At 36.1% G+C, this 22426-nt stretch overlaps 1 protein-coding gene across 1 annotated transcript in view; it reads right to left on the reverse strand.

Moving 5' to 3' along the window:
* The window catches only part of LMNTD1 (lamin tail domain containing 1), an 85237-nt gene that overhangs the window by 23611 nt on the left and 39200 nt on the right, over nucleotides 1-22426 (reverse strand). The window contains 8 exon segments of the mRNA XM_040642263.1: nucleotides 2346-2515; nucleotides 3112-3194; nucleotides 3196-3256; nucleotides 3259-3322; nucleotides 5345-5464; nucleotides 6206-6392; nucleotides 16961-17095; nucleotides 19918-20102. Coding sequence (XP_040498197.1) covers nucleotides 2346-2515; nucleotides 3112-3194; nucleotides 3196-3256; nucleotides 3259-3322; nucleotides 5345-5464; nucleotides 6206-6392; nucleotides 16961-16989 — 714 coding nt within the window. The 5' untranslated portion in view covers nucleotides 16990-17095; nucleotides 19918-20102.

Genomic DNA, 22426 nt, shown 5'->3' on the forward strand with positions numbered 1-22426 from the left:
ATTTCACTCATATGTGGAATTTAAGAAACAAAACAGATGAACATAAGGGAAAAAAAGAGAGGCAAACTGGAAAATGGCCTCTTAACTATAGAGAACAAACTGATGGTTCACTGGAGGGGAGGTGGCAGGGGAATGAGTTAAATGGGTGATGGGTACTAAGGAGGGCACTTGCTGTGATGAGCACTGGGTGCTGTAAATAAGTGATCAATCTCTAAATTCTACATGAAACTAATATTACACTGTATGTTAAAAAAAAAAGAACTTACATAATTGAACACCAAAGAAACAAATAATCCAATTGAAAAATGGACAGAGGACTTGAATAGACAGTTTTCCAAAGAGGACATACAGATGGCCATTAGACACGTGAAAAGATGCTCAACATCACTAATTATCAGGGAAATGCAAATCAAAACCAAAATGAAATATCACCTCACACCTGTCAGAATGGCTAAAATAAAAAAGACAAAAATTAACAAGTGCTGGTGAGGATGTGGAGAAAAAGCAAGACCTGTGCACTGTTTGGTGGGAATGCAAATTGGTGCAGCCACGGGGGAAGACAGTATGGAGGTTCCTCAAAAAAATGAAAACAGAATTACCATATGATCCAGTAATTTCCCTACTGGATATTTACCCACAGAAAATGAAAAAACTAATTAAAAAAGATATGCACCCCTATGTTTACTGCAGCATTATTTACAGTAGCCAAGATATGGAAGCAACCCAAGTGTCCATCCACAGATGAATAAATAAAGAAGTGGTATGTGTGTGTATCTATCTATCTATCTATCTATCTATCTATCTATCTATCTATATAATGGAATATTATTCAGCCTTAAAAATGGATGACATCTGACCAATTGCAACGACATGGATGGATCTAGAGGATATAATGCTAAGTGAAATAAGTCTGTCAGAGAAAGATAAATACCATATGATTTTATTCATATGTGGAATTTAAAAAATAAAACATGTGAACAAAGAATAAAAGAGACAAAAAGACTTTTAAAAAATTATTATAATACCAGTATGGTTAACATACAGTGTGGTATTAGTTTCAGATATAAAATATAGTTATTCAGCAGTTCAATATATTACTCAGTGTTCATCAAGATAAATGTAATCTTAATCTCCTTCACCTATTTCACCCATATAATATAATATAATATAATATAATATAATATAATATAATATAATATATTATTGCTAAAAGAACTCTTTAAATTTCAGACCAAATCTCTTACTTGACAGATGAAGAAACTCAAGTACAAAGATATAGGGTATTTAATTTTATGAAATGGAATATATTCAGGACTTTACATAATCTTCATCATTTCACTTTCAAAATTTACTATTTGGGGGGTGCTACATCCAATTATATGTTGGTCTACTAACAGTGGTTTTCATACTGTGGTATAGAATTCTATGATTCCAGGGAGGTGCCTCAAAGATCACAGGGAAGAGGGAAAAAGCAAGGAAAGATGAGATGGGAAAAGGGTGTAGTGGGCAGTGGGAATTGCTATCTTTTCTTCAACTTGGACAGGCTTGCTTTTACCCATTTTATATATTGGGTCTGCCCAAGATTTCATTTAAAAAAGCACCCCTCTACTAAATAAATGTTTGCAAATCATTATAGTTTGAACAAGATATAGCACCTGTATGAAACAGACTTTCTCCACAGCTTAGGATCTGGCATTGTGTTATAATTAGCTTAGGATCTGGCATTGTGTTATAATTAGTTTCTTGTAAACATCACCTGATGAACCTCATGAACTCTTTTCCCAGGAAACAGCATATGGACACACATTTGTGTACCAAATACAGCAGTTCAGGGACTTCCTGAAATCTATCCAAAGATCCTGGGTTAATAACACAACTCTGAAAACTTAGATGACTTAAATAAGAAACTTCTTGTTGAAAAATAATAAGAATTTGGGATTAAATTAGAATGTGTTTGGAAGAGATGGATTTATCTCTAAGCACAGCATAACTTTGTAGGGCCAGTTTTTCCTGCCTAATGAAAAACAAATGTACTTTTGACCAGACTTCAAAGATCCTATTACTCTTGCTGGCCACACTATTCTTTTGATTCACTGATTCATTCAACAGATATTTATCAAGTACGGTAGAAGACACTGCTAAAGCAAATGGAGGTGAATGAGTTCAGATATTTGCTTCAGAAGCCATCTATACCGGAGGATATGAAGAGTTTTTAGTCCTTAGTGAATTTTACCACTTAACCCTTTTCATCAGGTCTCCCTCCCTCCCTCCTACTCTCTTGCCCTCCCTCCCCACACCCACACGTCCCTTAACTCTCCACTGGAGTAAGTATCCCTTTGACTTACCTGGGCTGGATCAGGCCTGGATGAGTGAGGCCTTGGCTGTCTATTTAAACTGCTTCTAGCCATGCACGTAGCGCAAGTTTCAATCAGAGGACTGTAGGGATGTGCGGGGACACTGGGACTGTAGCACCAAGGGCTGCTATTGGGAAAAGGGTTTGGTGGGTTTTCTTTTTCTCTATATAAAAAAAAAAAATTAAGCCAAAGTGAATCCAAAAGGTATCTTATATAGTGGAATTAGCAATGAAGGCTCAATTAAAGTGAAAGAATGTTTTAAGAACAGAGAATATGGCTTTTCTAGACCTTTGGGCAGACTTTTATCAGCATCAGAAGCATTTGCCTAGATATGTGTGACATAAATTCTGTACTTTAAGCCACAAGCCAGCTCTTGATCCCAGAGTAAATTTCTAGGTGCTGCACCTCTTCCTCCACCTAAGCACTGCTAAAGACATGCTGATAACTTCATCTCTTCACCTCTCCACAGCCTTGCCTCTAGCAGCAGGGCCACTAAGAAGTGAAATGGCCAGAGGGGTCTTGTTATTGCCTAATGGAAGTCACCAGCCTTTACTGTCCCATGACTATAACCCTGCTTGCTCTGTGTTTTTCATAAAACACAAGAAGTATTATGGTTTTTATGGTCCTATTTGAAATAGGATTTTTTAAAATTTGATTTACCTATTCATCATGTATCTGTCACCCAGTCATTCCTACTTGCTCAGTTACTAATTGTGGGAAGGACTCAATTAAAAAAAAAAAGCCAAGCAACTTTTACCTTTTAAGAAAACCTCTGACTGTTCCATCTGATATTTTGAGATATCTTTATTACATTTATCTTGTTTTTCTTTAGTTGTAGTTAGTTGCTGGCCAATTAAACATGCGTCTTCGAGACGCTGAACTTACTACTGAGCATCTGTCAGTTCAATGTCAGTCTCTAATTTCTCCCACGCTTGCTTCCACTGAATAGGAGTGTACCAGGCAACAGCCTAACAAAAATGACTCATTAATATCAAATACCAATGCAGTTAGATAGATTTTTTAAATGCCGTAGGCTTATTGCAATAACATTTCAAAGTCCAACAGTTTAATGTCACTTACCTACTGTGCGTGAATTAGTGGAACACCATGAGGATGTAATAAGACATCCTGGCCTTAGTTTCTAATTCTGAAAATTATAAGGGGCATGACCTCAGGCAGATTAGTCACTTACTGCCTTGGGCTGTGTCGTCATATATGAAATGGGGGGGGCGATAGTAGGGAATTGCTATATGAAGGTGTTGTGTGATTCAGCTAAACTACTAAATTTCATAACTATAAAGAACTATGCAAAAAGTAGTTGTAATGTTATCATTAAAATTTAAATATTTAAGATATTATATATATGTATATGTGTATATATAGGTCTTATTTGAAATGAGGAAGTGGGCAGTAGAACTAGAGACATGGAGAGGAAACCACATTTTTTGAGCTAGAATCCTGCGTGGAACTATTAAGGAGATCAGCTAGACTCGGAATTTCCTGAGGATAGAAACTATGCAATAGTTATGCTCTTTTTTCCCCAGCACCTAGCATAATGCTTGGCAGACACTAAACATATGTAAATGTTTCCCATATGAATGAACTGGTCAGTTTCACTCTTTGACTAGCAAATAAAATTATCTGTGTTTACGTCACCCTGCAGAAATAATCCGATCCTATATGTGCAAAGTAGTTCAAACCAGAGTAAAAAGAGTAGTGTGAAGACTAATCCCATTGCAGGGAATGACAGCTTACTCAAATGGGCATTCCAGGAGCTTAGGGACCTGTTCTGTCTGGTTCAATACTTAGTGCCTGGTAACAGTCTGCATACTAAGTAGAAACTCCCAAAATGTGCAGAGTGAATAAATGGGTGGATAAATGTGATGAAAAGTCTGAAATAAGAATGCCTTAATCTTAGAGTTTTGCCAATGATTTTTTATGAGCCTGAGTAAATAATTTAGATTACATCACCTTATTTTTCCCAACAGTGAAAATCATTAGAGAAGTATTACAAAATTCATTTTAAGCCCACTAAAAGATCTAAAGGTGAGTAAAGGCTTCAAAATTACATCTAATGAGTGTTCTATCTAATGACAACTGCTGTTCTTACAGAAAGACATTAAGTGGCTCTTAGTAAATTAGCAAGTCTACTCTAAAGGAAGAGTTAAACTAAGCATGAGGTATAATGTAGTTAGCAAGACAAACAGAAAGATAGATTCCAATCAACATGTTATCTGGATTAGTAGTTATATGACATAGTAAGACTGGAGGTAAGAAAATAAAAAGGCAGGTATTTTAGAAAAATCAAAAGAATGGTTTTGCAAGAGGAATAACTTTTTTGTTGTAAACAAAGATATCTTTCTATTTTATTAGTGTGTCTTTGGGCATATGTTTATGCTAATATTATGCTCAGGAAAAGGTAGAATGAAAATATAAAATTGTCAAATACTGGGAAAGAGTTATCCAAAATTATTACTAATACACCTAATTTTGTAGTGAATAATGTATAGTTGTTACAAATTAGACTACAGATCCTTACATTAGAATATTAGTCTCTTAAGGGCAGATATTGTGTCTTATTCTACATTGTATTCTCAGCACTTACTATAGCCGTTGGAATACAGAATAATCTCAACAAATATTTGAGAAATGAATAAGTGAATAGAAAAGATCTCTATGTAGTACCTTCCTTTCTTTCTCTTCAACCTAAATATCATAAATAAAATCCATCCTTGACTCTGAAATTTGAAGTACTTCTTAGAAATATGGGCTATGAAAATTATTTTTGCCAAATTATAAGTAGCTCTCTGGCACTTTGGCCCTGGGAACAGGGTGCTGTTGATTTGCCCGACATGTTGTTACAGTTAGTGATGGTTTTATCTAAGCTATTAAGGATGGACAATACTTGAGTCAGTTAAGAGGCGAAGGGGAACCTAAGGACAGCTATCCATTCTTCTTCTAAAACCTATTGTTAAGAATAGGACACTGACTTCACCATTCGGTTTGCACAGAATCGTTGTGCAGTTTGGGCTTGTTCCAAACTTGCTTTGTTCTCTCCAAAGAAAATCTGATGGTGGCGGATGCTTTGCTTCAGAGGCAGCTGTCCACACCTGTAGGAAAATGGTGTGTTAATGACAAATGCCATTTGAGCTCCATGTAGTTCTGCGTATGTCAGAGGGTCACTGCAATGTATCATTCTGAGCAGATGAGGTTCTAAAATATGCCTGTACAATACATCACGTCAAGCTGTCTACACCAAGCAGCCACCATACATGGTTTAAAGGAAAGCACAAGAAAGAGAGGAAACCTTCCAGCATCAGCTAATCACCTGCTCTCTAACCAAACAATCTCTTTGCTTTTCTTTTAAGGCTTATGTTTGCTTAGTTTTAGGAACCTAGGTATTTTGTTTTAATAGTTGAATCATAACAACAAAAGGTATTCAGGGCGCCTGGGTGGTGTGGTTGGTTACCTCGGTTACCTCGCCGACTCTTGGTTTTGCTCAGGTCCTGATCTCAGGGTTATGAGAGCAAGCCCTGCACTTAGCGTGGAGTCTGCTTAAGACTCTCTCTCTCTCTCTCCCTCTGCCTCTCCCCCCCCCCAAATAGATAAGTAAATCTTTAAAAATCCCCAAAGGTATTGTACACTAAATTGAGGAAAGCCACGGAAATTTAATTATGGGTATTAATTTACATTCAGGGATGGACAAAGTGGGACAAGTAACTAGTAACAACAAGAAATCACATTTTACCTAGAGATTGAGTGATGAAGAAACTGGTGCTAAGCCAGTCTGGCTGGGTGAAGGAGTTTTTCCTATAAAATTCTAGTTCATAGCATTTATACCTTTTACTCACTGTTACTGTGCAGTTGGCCTGCATTATGATATTCGGAAGGAAGCAGTACAAAGAGACTGTTTGTCCATTCACATTTTGCTGGAGAATATGACCTCCAATCTCCAGTTCTTTGTCAAGGGAAGAGTTAATGAGTCTCACAAATAAACCCTTGACATTTACTTCAGCTATTTTAATGTCTCCAAGAGCACTAAAAGAGAAAGCACAAAGATTATAGAGTGACTTTAGAGAAATGTGTCTTTAGTTCATTTTAAGAACTGAAAAATATGCTTTAAAAGTACAACTTTTAAATAGCTGTATATTCTATTGGACACATTCTATGTAGAAATGGTTATTTTATAACCTAAAACATATGGTTTGATCTCTTAGTTCTGTTTATCTGTGCAACGAAATTATCTCTTTCACATAAAATAATTAAAGAAAAGTGAAAAAGTGCTTTAGGTGTCAAGGTATAAATGCCATAGGAAGAGGTGATTGTCATTATTTAAATTTCCTTCTATTCACCATAAAAGCATGAGACATGAAACAATCAAGTAAATAAAGAGGAAAGATAAATCATTTAGATTATTTCTGACAAAGTTACTGTGAAGATGAAAAGCAACTATGTGCTTAAAAGAATTTTGCAAACAAAATATTATGCAATTATAAGATGGTAATTTTCCCCTCTAACATGTGTTGAGAGCCTAGTATGTACCAGGGACTAGGCTAATAAACATTTTTATGTTAGCTCTTCTCAAAGTGTGGGTCACAACCTAATAGTACATCATGAAATCCCTTCAGTGGGTTATAGCTGTCATTTTAAAAATGAAATGCCAATAATAATAACCAATACTTATTATGTGCTGGATATTTTTTAATGATTATATCTACAAATTCATATCCACAATTTCAAAATCCATAAAGTTCTGAAAAACCCCAAAACTTAAAAAAATGCATTTCATGTTTGATGAGTACCGGGTGTGGTATATAAGAGATGAATCACTAAATTTTACAGCTAAAACTAATATTATACTGTATGTTAATTAGCTGGAATTTAAATAGAAACTTGGAAAAAAATATATTTGAGACAAAATCTGACCTTAATTCCTTTGGTGGCAAAATCTGACCTGAAACTGAGGGGAGTCTAGTTATAGCCTTTATTTGTGATTTGTGTGAATTATTCATATGTTTGGCTGTGGACAAATTAATGTTTGATTTTGGATACTTTTCTAAGCCCTGATGGGGTGTTATGTAATATGTGTTCTAGTCATCATACCACTTTCCTGAAATCCCCCAAGTTCTGAATTTTGAAACACATCAAGTCCCCCAATATTTTGGTAAAGACACTGTGAACTTGTAGATATTCATTTAATTCTCATGATAAGGCTACATATTTCTTACTGAAAGTCACGGAAAAAAAAAATTGAGGGACACTAATATTTCATTTAATTCTCACAACAACCCCTTGAGACAGGTTCTATTTTTAGTCCCATTTTATAGATAAGGAAACTGAGGTTTAGAGAGATTGCCATGTTCGAGATCACTCAATAAATGTTAGCACAAACATCTTCTTTATCCATTCATTTATTGATGGGCACTTAGGTTACTTCCATTATCTTGGCTATTGTAAATAACGCTGCCATGAAGATAGAGGTGGGCATATATCTATCTCTTGAGATTGTTTTCATTTTTCAGTAAATACTCAGATGTAGAATTGCTGGCTCATATATTATTAGTTTGTTGAGGAACTTCCACATTCCTTTCCATAGTGGCCACACCAACTTACATTCCCACTAACTTAGTCTTTGTCTTAATGTCTCTGTGGTATTTGCTTTTACCAGATATGCTTTCTTTTTTGGAACTCCTCTCCTTGTTTACCAAAGTCCACTGTTTTCCTTCTATCAGTCTGGTTGCTCCTTTTCAGTCTCTCTCTCTCTTTTTTTTCTTTTTAGTCTCTTTTTCAGAGTTTTCTTCTTCATCTGTCTCTTAGATACTGATCCCTGGGATTCTGTCCTTAACCATCTTTTATTTTCATCACATTCCATATAAGTGATATCACCTATGAACAGGGCATCAGTAATCTTTAATACATTGATGACTGCTAAATCTAAATCTCTTGCTTAGATTTAGCTGCTGAGCTTTGGACCCATAGAAATGATTGACCACCACAGACCCCAAAGATGTCTCTGAATCAACATGCGTCAAATTGAATTCGTCATTTTGGAAGGGTGGGAAACCTATTCCAGTGAATTGCATCATCATTTATCCTGTTGGCCATGTCTGAAATTTCCATTACTTTCTCACTCTCTTAACCTTCTGGTGTTATCTATGACAAATACTATGGATTCTATCACTATATCTTCTATAAACATCCATGCTACGAAGTTGGTGTTTTCTCTGGAAGGAAATGGTCAGTTATTGCAATATTTATCCTTGTTCTGGATAGCAAACAAAAATTGTTCTGAAAACAAAATGGAGAATACTTAGGAGGGTACAGAACTGGAGAAACTAGTTAGGACACTGTTAAAACATCACACAGAGGTGAGGAGGACCTAATGAAGACCACAGCAATACGGATGGAAAAAGGGGGATGTTTTTATACTATGATTGAGTTCATAGTTTTTAAATAAAATAGCACTTAAATATATACGCACATTTTTAGAAGAAGAACTGTGCAGTAATAAAAGTATTATTCATGTTATTTTAAGTTGCCATAATGGTAATAATTCGTTATGACAAGCAATAGAAAACTAATATCCACTTCTTGTAAATTTTTAAATCGTGTGCCAAAAATGTTGTCAGAGTCTTCTGTCTTCTATTTTTCTGATGATAAACCACTCCCAATGTTCTATTGTTCCTTTGAATGTAAGTTTCCTTTTTCTCTGGCTAAGATTTTCCGTATGTCTTCAGTTTTTCATTTGTTTGCTTGTTTGTTTGTTTAAAGGGGGGTTGGAGAGGAGGGACAGAGGGAGAGGGTGAGAGAGGATCTTAACCAGGCCCCACGCCCAGCATGGAGTCAAAATCAAGAGTCTTAACCGACTGAGGCTTAACTGACTGAAGCCACCCAGACACTCCTCTTATGTCTTCTGTTATAGAAGTTCTTCCAATATGTACCCAGAAGTTTGGGTTTTTATTTTTCTGTCTTTTATCTTTCTGGGGTTGGTAGTGCTTCTTGCATCTGTGGCTTGATGTCTTTCATTAGTTTGGGAAACTTCTCTGCTATATTTCCACCAGTACTGTTCTACCTTCATCTGTGTCTCCTCTCCTTAACTTCAATTACAAGTAGGTACAATTTTTTTTTTTAATCTTTCTCTATTTGTCTTAATGCCTGTTTCTGTTCATCTAATATCTTTGCAATTCAGACTGGGTATTTTCTTCTAAGAATGTTTTAGTGCAATAATTCTCTCTTCTGTTGTATCAAATATATTATTAAACCCACCTACTTCTGAAATAGTAATTTCTCTTACTGGATTTTTTAGTTCTAGAATTTCCTTTTGATAATTTAATAAGAATAAACCAATAAAATATTTAGTTTCCAGTTCTATCTTGTCATTTAATTCTTTGAACATTTAGTCATTGTTATTTTAAAATCCCTGTTAGATAACCGTAATATCTGCAACACCAAGGCCTGTTTTTATGTCCATTTTAACCTTAGGTTTTGGTTAGCTTTTATCAGTTGTATGCCGTATTATTTTTTACTTAGTGCCTAGTATTAAAGAGTAAAAAACTGCAGAGATAATTTAAGGCTCTGCATAACATTTTCTCAACCCATAGAGGATTTTCTTCAGCTTCTCGCAGCCATCTAAGTTGGGGGTAAATCACTTTAATCAAACCAGGGTGTGAAATGATTTGACGCTATGCTTAAGCTCCAATTAGGCTGGTCTATTTTGAATACAGCCTTATTATTGGGTGACCCTTTGAAGTTTCAACTGAAAACCTGGGTTGTTTATCAGGGACCCTCTTTCTGGATAGGCTCTGAATCCCAATTTTTATTCGCTGGGGTTTATGAAACTGCCAATATATTATTAACTTCTCAGCTTCTTAGCGGCTGCTTTCAAATTAACAACTGTTTTGAGGAGAAAAGTGGCTCCAAATGTCTGCCATCACTCTGAGTTTCCTCTTCGAGAAGAGGAATTGCGAGAATAGAGGATGTAAACATCCATGAAATCTCAATATACACGACTAAACTGCTTTCAAAATAGTGGTCTCACTTCATACTCTCATTGCTTTGTATGAGAATGCCTGTTTTGCAGAGGTTCACTTTTGATTAATTTACATGTGTAGTCTTTTCTTTTGCATTACCATTTATGGTTCTTACTAAATTGTGGATATAACATTTTATTCTTCTTTGAAGTCCCTAGAATTCCTCCATGTCATCCTTATCCTACTGTTATTGAATTCTCTGTGGTATGTTTTAATTTCTTAACAAGATGTCTTTTTGTTTTTAAGACTCGCTTTTTTTGCATGGGAGATGAGCACTAGTTTGAATTTTGCTTTTAAAAGGATAAGACACTAGAATAGTTCAGTTATCCCTTTGTTATCATACATGGAATATGTATAGTTGCTTTTCAAAAATCTTTCATTATTTAAGTGAACTATTTATTTATTGATCTTAAATTTTTATTTTATGTACATAAGAATAAATTGGCTCATATGAAAGAAAATATTACATCACCCATATCAGAGCTAGTCATTTCATCTGCCTTCCTTTTGAGGTAAGTCCAAAAGCTATAAGAAAATACTTCACACAGTACATAGAAATTCACCAAGGCAGGGTTGTTAAACTGCTATCCCACAGTCTTTAGTAGTTATCTTTTTCTCTTTCCAATAAGTCTTTCCATTTTTCTTTAGTAGGAAAGGGACTTGAGACCTCTGCTTATAAGTCATTATTTGATGAGAGTGTACAATGATGTACCAATCATTCTGTCAGGAATCTTTGCATGGGACTGATTTGTAAAGAGATTGAAGAGACATATGGCTATGTAACTTTTTAAAAAACAATGACTTGCTATCATTTAAGTCCTGATTTATCTAGTTCTTGGGTTTTTCTTGATAGCTTCATGCTACTTATCTGCCTTTAGGTTTCTACATCTTTAAAGTTTGCTAAAATTACCTTTAGAGTTTCAGTTCTTCCAATATACACCTACCTAACATTCTTCATACAGATGGGCATCTGTGTTCATAGTTGTGGGGGGTCTAACAAAGGGGTTGGCATTTAGGACCTCCTAAATTTTTAAGAGACAAACAGGGAGACTCAGGGAACTTGATTCAGTTCATTGGTATTATAAGAGAAAAGCCCTCAGACTGAAAGTTCTGGTAATAGATCCTTAATGTAACGAAGAGGTAAGTTAGTACATCATTATCCTCAGGTTTTAAAACATCTGAGGGAATAATAACTAGGACTTAGTTTGAATTAGAGTCCTTGGGGAATATGAATAGATTTGTAATATCATAAGCTATTTTGGACCAAAACTATGCATGTAGCTGTCATTATTTTGGTGAGGCCCATCTCAGTTTACACCTTACTACCATCCTGATTCTAGATTTATAGAATGGAGAATTGCCTGGGGGGTAGAGAAGGTGAACGGGTGGGAAGGTAGCCTTAATGTAGTTTGGTTACTCCTGAATCATCCAGAACTGACCTGGAAGCTAATACACGGTCTTAGATATAGAGGAAAGGATCATGTGTAGCCAGTGAAAATTCTAATGATGTCTCCATCTTGCTTCTTGTTTGCCTACTAACTTTTTCCCCTCCTGGAGGAAGATACTAAATATTCTTAGAGATGATGAATGATAGTAGGAAAGAAACAACATATTTTATTGAAAACAACCAAATTGAGAATTGGCTTCTGTTTCTAACCAAGATAGAATAACAGAAACTATATTTGGCCACTCACCTGAAAAACTAAAAATCTGGAAAAAATTATATGAACCAATATTTTTCAAGATATTGGACACTGGCCACTGAAGAATAGTGATCTCTGAAAGACAGGAAATAAATGAGGTGAGCCTTAAAATTTTCCCACATTATTGCCTTGAGAGAGTTTCCAGGCTGTGTCACAGAAAAGTGGAGCCAGGTAAAGCCTGATGGATCTTTTCACTTGAGGAGATGGAGCTGAGAGCCTGGAGAGACCAAGGTGGCAAGAGGTCATAGGCAGAGTTACCAGAGAGGAGATTGCTGCTAAAGAGAAAGTTCTGGAGATTTTCAGAAGATTCCCATTAAGTATTCAGCAGAGGACTGATTAGCACATGCCTTTGAGTAAACTCTCTAAGACAGGATAACAAGAGCACCTGAAAGGATTAGGGACACCAGCACTCAGAACGCTCCCAGGATCAGGAAAAGTACGTGAGTGCATGTTCCCATCAGCCAGACTAAAAACCTCACAATTCATGGGCCATTGGGTAGAGTGCTCAGAAGAGTCTTGCCTCAATAGTGAGGATTAATTAGCCATTGCTCTGCTGCCAGCTAACAACTTTTGTTTTTTTTGGTTTATTTATACATTTTTAAATTAAAATTCAATTAACATATAACATATTACTAGTTTCAGAGGTAGAGTTCACTGATTCATCAGTCTTATATAATACCCAGTGCTCATTACATCATGTGCCCTCCTTAATGTCCATAACCCAGTTACCCCATCCTTCCCTTCCAGCAACCCTCAGTTTGTTTCCTATGAGTAAGAGTCTCTATAGTTTGTCTCCTTCTCTGATTTTTGCCTTGCTTTATTTTTCCCACTTGTTCCCTATGATCCTGTTTTGTTTCTTAAATTCCACATATGAGTGAGATCATATGATAATTCTTTCTCCAACTGACTTATTTCACTTAGCATAATACACTCTAGTTCTATCTGTGTCCTTATAATTGGCAAGATTTCATTTTTGATGGCTGAGTAGTATTCCAGTGTGTGTGTGTGTGTGTGTGTGTGTGTGTGTGTGTGTGTATGTATATATATATACCACATCTTCTTTGCCCATTCATTTGTCAATGGCCATCTGGGCTCTTTCAATAGTTTGGCTATTGTGGACATTGCTGTTATAAACACTGGGGTGGAGGTGCCCCTTGGATCACTACATTTGTAACTTTGCGGTATAAACCTAGTAGTGCAATTGCCGTGTTGTAGGGCAGCTCTATTTTCAACTTTTTTGAGGAACCTCCATACTGTTTTCCAGAATGGCTACACCAGCTTGCATTCCCATCAACAATGTAAGAGAGTTCCCTTTTCTCCCCATTGTCTCCAACATCTGTCGTTTACTGACTTGTTAATTTTAGCCGTTCTGACTGTGTGAGGTGGTATCTCATTGTGGTTTTGATTTGTATTTCCCTGGTGTAAAGTGATGTGGAGCACTTTTTCATGTGTCTGTTGGCCATTTGTATGTCTTCTTTAGAGAAATGTCTGTTTATGTCTTCTGCCTATTTTTGATTGGATTTTTTGTTCCTTGGGTGTTGAGTTTGATAAGTTCTTTATAGATCTTGGATACCAGTCCTTTATCTGATAAGACATTTGCAAATATCTTCTCCCATTCTGTCAGTTGTCTTTTGGTTTTATCCACTGCTTCCTTTGCTGTGCAAAAGCTTTTTATCTTCATCAAATCCCAATAGGTCATTTTTGCCTTCATTTCCCTTGCCTTTGAGACATGTCTAGCAAGAAGTTGTTACAACCAAGGTCACAGAGGTTACTGCCTGTGTTCTCCTCTAGGATTTTGATGGATTCCTGTCTCACATTTGGGTCCTTCATCCATTTGAGTCTACTTTTGTGTATGGTATAAGTAAATGGTCCAGTTTCATTCTTCTGCATGTGGCTGTCCAATTTTCCCACACCATTTGTTGACAAGACTGTCTTCTCTCTATTGGATATTCTTTCCTGCTTTGTTGAAGATTAGCTGACCATAGAGTTGAGGGTCCATTTCTGGGCTCTCTATTCTGTTCCACTGATCTAGGTGTCTGTTTTTGTGCCAGTACCATACCGTCTTGATGATTACAGCTTTGTAATAGAACTTGAGGTCCAGGATTGTGATGCCACCAGCTTTGGTTTTCTTTTTCAAAATTCCTTCAGTTATTCAGGGTCTCTTCTGGTTCCATACAAATTTTAGGATTATTTGTTCCAGCTCTGTGAAAAAAGTTGATGGTATTTTGATAGGGATTGCACTGAATGCAGAGATTGCTCTAGGTAGTATAGACATTTTACAGTATTTGTTTTTCCAATCCATGAGCATGGAACGTTTTTAAATTTCTTTGTGTCTTCCTCAATTTCTTTCAAGAGTATTCTATAGTTTTCTGAGTACAGATCCTTTGCCTCTTTTGTTAGGTTTATATCTAGGTATCTTATGATTTTTGGTGCAATTATAAATGGGATTGACTCCTTAATTTCTCTTTCTTCTGTCTCATTGTGTATGGAAATGCAACCCATTTCTGTGCATTAATTTTATATCCTGCCACTTTGCTGAATTCCTGTATGAGTTCTAGCAATTTTGGGGTGGAGTCTTTTGGGTTTTCCACACAAAGTATCACGCCACCTTCGAAGAGTGAGAGTCTGACTTCTTCTCCGCCAGTTTGGATGCCTTTTATTTCTTTTTGTTGTCTGATTGCTGAGGTTAGGACTTCCAGTACTATGTTGAACAACAGTGGTGATAGTGGACATCCCTGCTCTGTTCTGACCTTAGGGGAAAAGCTCTCAGATTTTCCCCACTGAGGATAATACTTGCTGTGGGCTTTTCGTAGATGTCTTTTATGATATTGAGGTATGTTCCCTCTATCCCTACACTGTGAAGAGTTTTAATCAACAAAGGATGCTGTATTTTGTTAAAGGCTTTTTCTACACCTATTGAGAGGATCATATAGTTCTTGTCCTTTCTTTTATTAATGTAGTGTATCACATTGATTGAGCCAATTTTCTGAAAGTGCTTCTACAGCAGCACCTGTACCATTCATGTGTATAAATCAGGTAATTGTACATCGAGCCACTTCACTGTGTACGTAATTAGTCTACTTTACATATGTAAATCAATTATCTTATATACAGTTTGCCAACTTCTTGCTTTCCTTTATTTTTCCCCCACGTTGTAAGTTCAGATAGATCAGATTCCCGAAATACCATTTTAATAAACTACCAGTTTTTTGTTTTTTGTTTTTTCTCAAGCCATTTAGGGATATTTCCAATTCCTCCATCTGATAATAAAACACAAGGACAAAGTTCAAAGAAGCTGTTAAGTCCCTACTGATTCATTATATCAGGAAGCTGCTTTACTTGTACTGGATGTTCCCAATGCTTTTATTCAATCTTTTCTGCTCTCACAAAAGAACATTTCACTATGCTCAGGTGTCTCCAACTGTCACATAATTCCAAGTGACAATACTGAGAAATGACAATACAATTAGATTACAGATTTGATAGGCATAAAACACAATGACTGATCTCATTCAATTTTTTTAAACTCTGGGCAAAGATCTATACCTTCTAACCTTGCCCATTTAGGTCTACCTGAATCTCCACTCAAATGCTAATCTACCAATAATTCCAGATGGGAAAAAAATTAAAGATGCATTATTGAAAATGTTTCAAAGGATATAAAGATACAGAATTTTGTTCAAGACTACATTAAGGATCAGCACAGCATTAGATCTCAAATATACAAACATAAGCATGAAGTAAACCTTGAAAATTCTCCATTTATTTAAGGCAAAATGTTTTAAGTTCATAATGTATATTCTGTTACTTAGGTGAAGTTTAGATGACTAAAAGTTTTGCTTTGCTTTAATATGTGATTTAACTAAACTATAAAGCAATCTTAACAGAGAAAAACAAAGTAATTCTCAAATCATAATATGCTGCCTATTTTTAAAGAACACAACTGGTTATTTAAAAAAACTTTTAAACTTCTATAAAAACCATGATAGAAAAAATATAAAGTACTTAAACAATACAATTTATATGTGTGTCACTGCAGAAAAACCAGCAGAACATTCTGAAAGAAATACAATAATCAAATGCTAATAAAATCATAATGAACACAATAAATGTTATTACAGTGAACCAATGAAGGTTTTACTAGTCCTGAGTTTAATAAAAGCAACTATTAAAAACACTTGTGAATTTCATCAGAATTCATGATTACCTCACTTTAATAATATTCAATGAAAATTAGAAAAACTACCTTCTTCTAGGACTGGCAGTTACCTTAACAGGGCACCTTCCCAGATGTATGCCTGCATCGGAAAGAACTGTCCAAACCTACTCTCAGGAGACTCTACAGTTTCCCTTTGGTGACTTGCTTGGTATTCAACACCATTTCTGATATGGTTTTTTCCCCATAAATGTAAATACCTGGTTCTGTGGTTTATGACATTAGTATTCAATGAGGACAGAAAAAAAAATCACGGCTTACCATTTTTGTCTAATGAAGCCTCACTTAATTTTCTCTCATACCCTAGCACCTGGCACAGAGCCTCTGTCACATGTTAGCTGAACAAAATACGGATGAATAAATCAATTTTATAATGAAATCTCTTTTATGCTTGTTCTTCTGCAAGGCAAAGAATCCCTGTCTTTTATTGTGGAGATGTTTCCTCTTAGTCATTAATAGCCTTCGTGGCTTTCCTTTAATTTCCTAATGTGTCTTAAAAGCATGAGGCCAGAAAGGAGCACAATGTTCTGCTGAGGCTGTGACCAGTCAGGAACATACTAAAGGAAGGGTTTCCTGGTGTCGATGATACGTAAACATGCAGTCATTCCGAGACCACACTGTGAATTTCCACACGTAGAATAATGTTGAATCACTTACCTCAAGAACCAACCACAGCTTGTCTCCATTTATTTTATCCTTCTTAAAGTACATGCCATAGAACCTCACCACATTGGGGTGGTCGGAAAGCGTCTTTCAGATGTTATACTCTGCTTCAATCTCTTCATCGATATCCTAGTTTTGAAAAGTCATAGGAAGAAAACCATGAGAAAAACATGAATTATGTCAAAGAGACACATTAGAGCACACCAAGTAGAGAATTTAATTTTGTCAAAGCAAGGTTATAATAATGGCTTTTACTGTGCTCAATTGTACGTATTGAAATTTCTCATGCCATTATGTAAGGGGAGAGATTGTGATTTTCCCGCTAATCAAATACATCTCTAATTATGTTCATTTCACTGAGTTAAAAAGGGACAAATGAAAGACTATTTTTGTATGCAATTAGAAAGAAACATACATGAAGAAGGACTCCAGAGAATATTCCTTTCTTTGCAGTGTTAACTTTGTTTCACTGGCAAAGCCATTGACTTGAAATAAAAACTTTTAGCTGGTTCATTTTGTTCCTTTGAAATACAGGATATGTAGAAGCCTTCAAAAACTAGTCATATAAGGAATAAATTCCTACTTTTCCAAAAAAGTAAAATCAAGTTAGACTTAAGATGGCATCCAGGCTTTAGTTAGCGAACAGCCCATTTGCCAGAAGTACAACAGGTTGCTACCCTGCCAACAAAAATGCAAGACAACAACCACTGAGTCGTGTTTTTAGAAAACCACAATACATGAAGCGACTCAGAGTAATAATAAGAGAAAACCTTCGAATGCTGTTCTAACAGTAACATTTAGTGTCCACTTTGTTTTATAACAAAATCATGTAATCACAGAGCCGGATTTAGACCAGAGCTCCAATTTGAGAAAAAGAAGCTAAAGCTCAGAGAGGCTGGTGACAGAGCTGGTTAGGGTAACACGCAGGACTGGCCGGCAAGTCCACTGCCTCCTCCCTTCTAATCCCATTCATTTTATCCCTTTCTCAGATAGAAACGTACTATATCAAAATTCATAACAGTAAGGCTCTTTTAATTAAAAAAAGCCACTTGGTAAAATGCTTGGGATGCATTTAAATTTATTTTATTAAGATTATAATCTCTTGGTTATAAATCTTTTTTATTTGGCTTGTGACATGATGAATGAAGAGGAAATCAATAATTCTGAGAAAAACATATATGTACCATGACAAGAATAAAGGCAGCAAAAGAACCAATTTCATACCATGGTTATGAAACCGATATATTTCATTAAAGCAATAGAACAAAACATGATTTTTAAGGTTCACAGGATATGAAACAGGAGTAAATTATAAAAGAAAAATGGCCATATGTACTCATAATCCATTTGTCCTTCCGCATTAAGAAGTACAGGAATGGGAGAGACATGCTGGTTATGGGGCCAGACACGGGATCCAGCTGGAGCCCTTCCTCTTGCCACCATGAACACTAACCCATACTTTCAAAGAGCAGAGGAGAGAGGTACAGTCACTGTGGTATGGCTTAATTTGTGTCTCTCTTCCTTCAGATTAAATAGTAAGAACTGGGGCACCTGGGTGGCTCAATTGGTTAAGCATCTGCCTTTGGCTCAGGTCATGATCTCAGGGTCCTGGGATGGAGCCCTATGTCAGGCTCCCTGCTCAGCGGGGTGTCTCCTTCTTCCTCAGCCCCTCCCCCACCCCCAATCCCCACTCACGCTCTCTCTCTCTCTCAAATAAACAAATAAAATCTTTTAAAAAAATGGTAAGAACTTTCCAATAGGGAAATATGAAAACATTCAGCATCAGTTAAGCCTGGACATAGTTGTCTCTCTCTTTTTTTTCTTCCAGTGTATCTAATTTATTGCTTGAAAATTCATTGCTCTCCTCTGTTCAAAATAATATGAAACGCTGTAGTTATAATGGGTTTGGTAGAAATAAGCAATCAAAAAAGAAAGCACAACCCTAAGATGCACAGAGACCTGGAGACTTTTTGCAGAGTCCTACAGTTTGTTAGTGTAAGAGCTGTGACAAGGACCAGGAGTCTCATGTCCTTCCCAAAACACATCACGTCATCTCTGTCATGTCACACCCCACCATGTGTGCAAGAGTCAAGTAACTGGAGAAACTGCTCTCGATAGAACTTTGGCTATTATCTGGCTCACCCACATGCTGTGGGAGAGCTACATATTTCCCAGGAGATGAGAATGTTCCAAAACAGCCAGTTATCCTTCCCAGAAAAACAACAACAACAACAACAACAACAACAACAACAAAACAGGGTGGGAGACCTCATCAACTTCTTTATGGTCTTCATGGCCAAAAAAAAAAAAAAAAAAAAGGCCTAGAAGGTTCCTTATCACACAAGTGCTATTCCAAAAAAAAGCAAGAGGATCCCGACTGGGGTATCATTTGAAGAGGCCATATGCACATGCAATTTCCGTTCTTCATAAGGAAACTCACCCTGATTATAAGTGAATACCATTTCTGCTTTGGAAACATTTCAGCAAACCTGAAAATTAATTTCCCATCTCCGAAAGAAATATCATCTAAAATAAAATATTTCTGGGTTCGCTTAAGAGACATTCTGCCTGAAGCCTAAATAAATGCAGGAGGAAAAAGAGATTTGGCCAAGATGACATTTTAGAATTACTTCTAGACCCTTGAGTCTGTGTTCTTACAATTTTTTTGAAATCTAAAATAACATTAAATCAACCATTGAGCTATGGAGAGCTGCACTTATTTACTTACTTGTATATTTGCTCAATTATTAAATATTTATTGGTCCCTATTGTATATATTAAGTATATAACAAGAAAAACCTAACAAATAGACTTCTTTTTTTTTACATTTTCAACTGTAGTTGACATTGTGACAAATAAATCAAGTTACCTACAGACTTTTTAACTGTTTAGTACAAATAAAAACGAAGTTAATCAGAAAAAAAAAAAAAAGGAAAAACAACGTGACATACCTGAATCGGGTCTAGAATTTTCACTGCTGCTTTTTGGCCATTTTTCTTATTCAACACTTTAAAAACCTTCCCGTAAGTTCCTTTGCCAATCGTTTCAGTGATTTCTCATGTATCAGAAGGATCAGGAAAGTTATCAAAGATGATTGTCTTTCCAGTTAATGGAAGCATCTCACAAGTTTAAATCACTGCAGAGAAAAAGCACAGCTTCAGCTACATTTGATTGGGGATATTAAATGGCACACATAAACTCATGGGAAATTACCTAACATTTCACTGATATGATGGAAAATATACAGCAGTAACCAAATGTACTCAGAATTATAGAAAATTTTAACTTCAATTCTTTTTGCAAACAGATTAATATGAGTTTAATAATACTTTGTAAATAGGACTTTATTTCTATGTTTAATATAGTCCCATATTAATTGCTCTTCATTCTTTTCATATTAAAATAAGAGGCACATATTTAAATCACTTTGATATACTGCTTTATACTCAGATATTAATACAATGAATCAAATAATTTAAGATTAACCTTAAAGATGATAAAATTCAATGTAGTCAAGGCAAATCCCACACTTTGAGGTGATTGTGTCTTATATCACTCCTCTATGTAAAACCCAATAATGGGTCCCCTCATATTGCTTTTAGGATGAAATTTAACACAACCTACCAGGTCCTTTAAAGTATGGCCCTTGCTTAATGTCCTAGCCTCATGTCTCAACTCTTCTTCTCCCAGACACTACAAACCAGTCACCGGGATCCTTTAAAGTCATTTATTTCTTGCTTAAGGATCTTAGTAGACATGAATCCCTCCCATTTTCTGCCTGTGGTTTCTTTATTAAATTCCAGCACCTTCTTATCTTTCAGATCTTGGCTTAGATGTCATTTCCTCTGAATGTGACCACTCTCCATCCCACTTGGGTTGCATGCCCCACCCCTGTACTTGCATAGCACTCTACCCATGTTTATCAGATCTTATGATATGCCCAACACCTGGCACAGTGTTGAAATAACTAAGAGAATACAGCCAATGAGGTCACGTGACTTTTAAAAGGAGATGTTATATGTAACCTGAAATAAGATCCCAGGTTTCTTGACTTCCCAGTAGTGTTTTTAACTTTCTATAGTCTTCCTCTATTACATTCAACCATTTGTATATAACCACAAAAAAACCACACACACAAAAGAAGTAACAGAAAGAGCTCCCAGAACTTCTGGTGGCCCTTACATTTTTCTCGATTATCTGTGCAAAACCTCACAATCTTCAATGTTAAAAAGTTGCATGCAGTTGTACATGCATACACGCAGAACACATCTATTAATAAATAGGTATTAGTACTACAATAACGTTAGCCCATGAAATTCATTGGTCTAACCACAATTTTCAATCTCAGCCACACTACTGATCCACTGAGTCCTCACTTTCCTTATAGCCATCAACCATGTTCAGTCATCACTCCTTCTCCATTTGCTTCTTCCTCAGCATAAATTCCACAGCTTGAGTTATTATGACTTCCTTGCAAACACCCTCAACATACTCTTCTTCCTCTTTCTCCACCATCAGTCTCCCAGGATAAAAAAAACCAAGTCTGTTAAACCCTACATGTCTTCACACCTGTGCCTGTAGCTAGAGAAAAACCACACAAGCATATTGACTGGTTTCACTTCAAATTCAGAATAACAAACCTACAAGTAGACCCTCGACACTGCCTAGAATTCCTACTGTGCTTCCCTGGTTTGTCTATTCCTTTCTCATTATTTCACAGTGATCCCTCTCCTCACATTTTTCTGTCCTCAATTGTTCTTCTTTGCTATCTATCCCTGCCCACAAAATTTCCCAACTGATGCCCTTACTTAATAATTAATTGAAAAGATAAAAGCAACAGTAAATGCCTTAAAACTACAAACTTCTCATCCTGAAAACTACAAACCAATAAGCATCAAACATGAGTTCATTCTCATTATCCATCATCGATTTTTGCTGTTTGGCCTCAATTAGTCTATTTCTTCAGTTCCTTCTCAGCCTTCAGATTTTGGCTCAAACATCACTTTCTCAGAAAGGACTTTCTTGACCAACCTTCGTAAAGTTAGCTATCCCCACATATTTTATTTCTCCTTTAGAATGTAAGCTACAAAGGAGTATAGACTTTATTTTTACTACTGTATCTGCAATTCCCAGAACAATGCCTAGCACATGGTAGGCAATTAGTAAATCTGGCTAATTGGGCAAATGTTTACCTGTTAATTCTGACAACACAGACCTTAGCTATCTTGTTCACATCCAAATCTAATAATGCCTAACTCTGTGCCTGGCATATAGTAGATGTTAAATATACAGCTGTTGAATAAATTAATCAATATGGTTCTTCAAAAGAAGTTTCTAAATGAGGGAGAAAAAAAGGATTAGGGAGAGCTGAAAAGAATTTGAAAATCTAAACAAAATAAGGATCATGCTCTGATTCATTGTACTTAAGGGCACATCATCTCATAAATGGCTATGAATGCC

Source organism: Ursus maritimus, unplaced genomic scaffold, assembly GCF_017311325.1.
Source record: "Ursus maritimus isolate PB19 unplaced genomic scaffold, ASM1731132v1 scaffold_26, whole genome shotgun sequence".
Lineage (NCBI taxonomy): Eukaryota > Metazoa > Chordata > Mammalia > Carnivora > Ursidae > Ursus > Ursus maritimus.